Source organism: Montipora capricornis, chromosome 11 (assembly GCF_036669925.1).
Source record: "Montipora capricornis isolate CH-2021 chromosome 11, ASM3666992v2, whole genome shotgun sequence".
Lineage (NCBI taxonomy): Eukaryota > Metazoa > Cnidaria > Anthozoa > Scleractinia > Acroporidae > Montipora > Montipora capricornis.
The window spans coordinates 34446214-34448713 of record NC_090893.1 but is presented as its reverse complement, the minus strand read 5'-3'; the positions used below and the strand labels follow the sequence as shown (position 1 = coordinate 34448713).

General features: G+C 39.0%; 2 protein-coding genes across 3 annotated transcripts in view; one reads left to right on the top strand and one right to left on the bottom strand.

The window, feature by feature from the left end:
* The window catches only part of LOC138022807 (phenylalanine--tRNA ligase alpha subunit-like), a 25702-nt gene extending 25529 nt beyond the window's left edge, over positions 1–173 (bottom strand). Inside the window, exon 1 of the mRNA XM_068869766.1 lies at positions 1–173. This exon is cut by the window's left edge and continues 58 nt beyond it. Within this exon, the coding sequence (XP_068725867.1) occupies positions 1–86 (86 nt within the window). The 5' untranslated portion in view covers positions 87–173.
* A 3-nt stretch (positions 174–176) lies between these two features.
* LOC138022808 (E3 ubiquitin-protein ligase RNF170-like) overlaps positions 177–2500 on the top strand; it is an 8600-nt gene continuing 6276 nt past the window's right edge. The window contains exons 1-2 of one of the 2 annotated variants that reach the window (XM_068869768.1): positions 177–637; positions 1557–1630. In XM_068869768.1, the coding sequence (XP_068725869.1) occupies positions 274–637; positions 1557–1630 (438 nt within the window). In that variant the 5' untranslated portion in view covers positions 177–273. The remainder of the gene's footprint in view (positions 638–1556; positions 1631–2500) is intronic. The other variant, XM_068869767.1, reaches the window with a different exon arrangement.

Genomic DNA, 2500 nt, shown 5'->3' with positions numbered 1-2500 from the left:
AGCTCTTTTGCAAATTCGAATGTTTCAATACTTCCTCTCTCTTCTAAAGCTTCCAACACAACCTTGTCCATCGACTGAGTTCCCATTTTGAGTTGAAACTTTTAAAGTGAAAATGAAATCGATTAGTTTTCTTCCAAAAATTGATCAGTCAGGTGGAAATTCAATGGAGTGCATATATGAGTAAGTCACAGAAAAGCTGAAAACCGCTGTGATAGGTGTCATTGGTTGTAGGCTCAAACGAGATTCGCTTCGCGGACAGAACAGTTGACGAAAATGGCGTTGTTGTTGTTAGATTTCGTTAACTTTCGATTTCACTCCCAAGGAACCATAGTCGAAGGTGTTGGCGATGAAGTGTTGATTGGTTTAGCATCAACATTAGGATTAATAGCTTTGGTGAGTATTCTCTACAATACGCAAGGAGGTCCGAGGAATATTCATCCGTCCCAGGAAGAACACGTCCAAATTGTGCGGGATAGGTTGGGTGTAGGACGTGAAGACGGAAGCAATCCCACTGCTTCGGAAGGTCCTGTACTTCCTGATCCTCCACCAGTTACGTATTCTAGTGATCAGAGATGTCCTGTTTGTCTCACAGAAACTAAATTCCATACGACAACGAACTGTGGACATGTCTATTGTGGTAGGTACAGGCGGATCCATTTTCTGAGATCACTGTATATGCCCAGATATCGATATAATCACCATCAATGCAGGCCCAAGCTAATAGTACTCATCGGGCCTTGGATTTTGAAAATAATTTAATTTCGTGTGAATGCTTAAAAAAGTCAAGGCCTGCTCCATAGATGTAATCCACGCATCCCGTATGTTTGCCTTCCTAATATTCCTATCAGTCCTGAAATAAAGAATTAAACGTGTCATCGGTATCCGGTCGTTTCGTTCCATTGCAATTTAAGTCTCATTTCCTTATCTTGTCATGAGCGCTCCAGTTAAAGCACGGTGAATAAGTGAACTCCACTTAGCTGTACTTAAACAATGTCATTGATTAACCGTGCCAGACATATCCACCTTAACATGACACTGCATGTGACAAAAACTTTTCGTCTTCTTTGAAGACCATCATTATCAATTATTTTAATCATACATTGTACACCGGTGACCAAAAATTTTGTGGACTTATAACTTGACAAAGTAATCCAGGGAGTCCAGTTTCCAGTGTGTGGGAGAGAGAGAGAGGGAGATGTTTAGGATTAGGGTCTCACATCCCAGATCTACATTGTATCCCATGCTCTTCCAATATGGCATCTAATGTTTTGAAATAACAACAACATTTACCACCTGCAAGCAGGCTACTTTGGAGTGACAGATTCACCTATAGGAGGTTTCCATGTGACGTCATAGCCGCCATGCTGGTGGACGAAAACAAAAGATCTCTTTTTAGCTTATTTTGTTTGTCCACCAGAAGTCGAGCATTTCTCTATTGTTATTGGTGTCCTTAGAGGTTGGTTGAAAACATCCTAGTTGCACATCCTCAACCAGTGAGCACTGTTGTGCTGTTTACCATGTGTTGATACATATTACTTAAATTTTAATTGTTTCAGCTCCTTGCATTGTAACTTACTGGAGGTATGGAAGGTGGCTTGGAGCTGTCAACTGTCCTGTCTGCAGGCAACAGGTCAGTACTGGAATGTAGATAAAACTATTTCACATATATAATGGCTGCCTTGGTTCTCTCCTCCACATTCATAGTCAGAAAGAAGTCAAGCTTTCTTAAAATTAAGCTATTTGTGATCTTTATGGGGAAAAAAGACTTGCTTGCATCACTTTGATCACAGGAAAAACCTAGTTCAAAATAGGTTTTCTCTGATTAAAGTGATATTAAGTAATACTTTCTTGGCTTCAATAAGCGTAGTTTTGCAGAGGACTTGCTTACATGTTCAAGAAAACACACAAAGATACTAATGTAATTATAATGAGACTTATAGGTTTTACTCTGTCTAACGCCAGACAATTTTACTCGTCAATGGGGAACCCCACAGGAGTGAAAGGGTTAAGGACATTTGTGCCCAACAGGTTCCCACATTCAGATTTTTGTTTTAAACTTGCCACGCAGAAAGGTAATGATCTACTTTTGCCAAAATTGCGATCACGAGGTGCACTTTTAGAAGATTGCATTATTTTAAGACGATCTTAGCTTACAACTGTCAGCAATAAAAAAGCTACATTAGTGAAATTTAGATTAGGTAAACGTACTCAATTCAACATAACTAATATAGCTAAATAAACGTTTGCAGCTGATGTCTTTTTCTGTGGTGAAATAGACCTTCAAAAACGATACATATTAGTCTAAGAAAGAAAACTTCAGTTGCACGAAAGCATAAAAGGCGAAATATTTGTAACTTCTCACATACAGATATTTTTTGTTTTTTGTTAAAATGGACAAAATCAGGAAAGGAAGTGATCTACTGGAAGAAAATGGGAGTCACCGAGCATTCAAGAGAGAAAAATCGCTGCGAAGTTCTTAAGACGATTGTTTATTCGCACT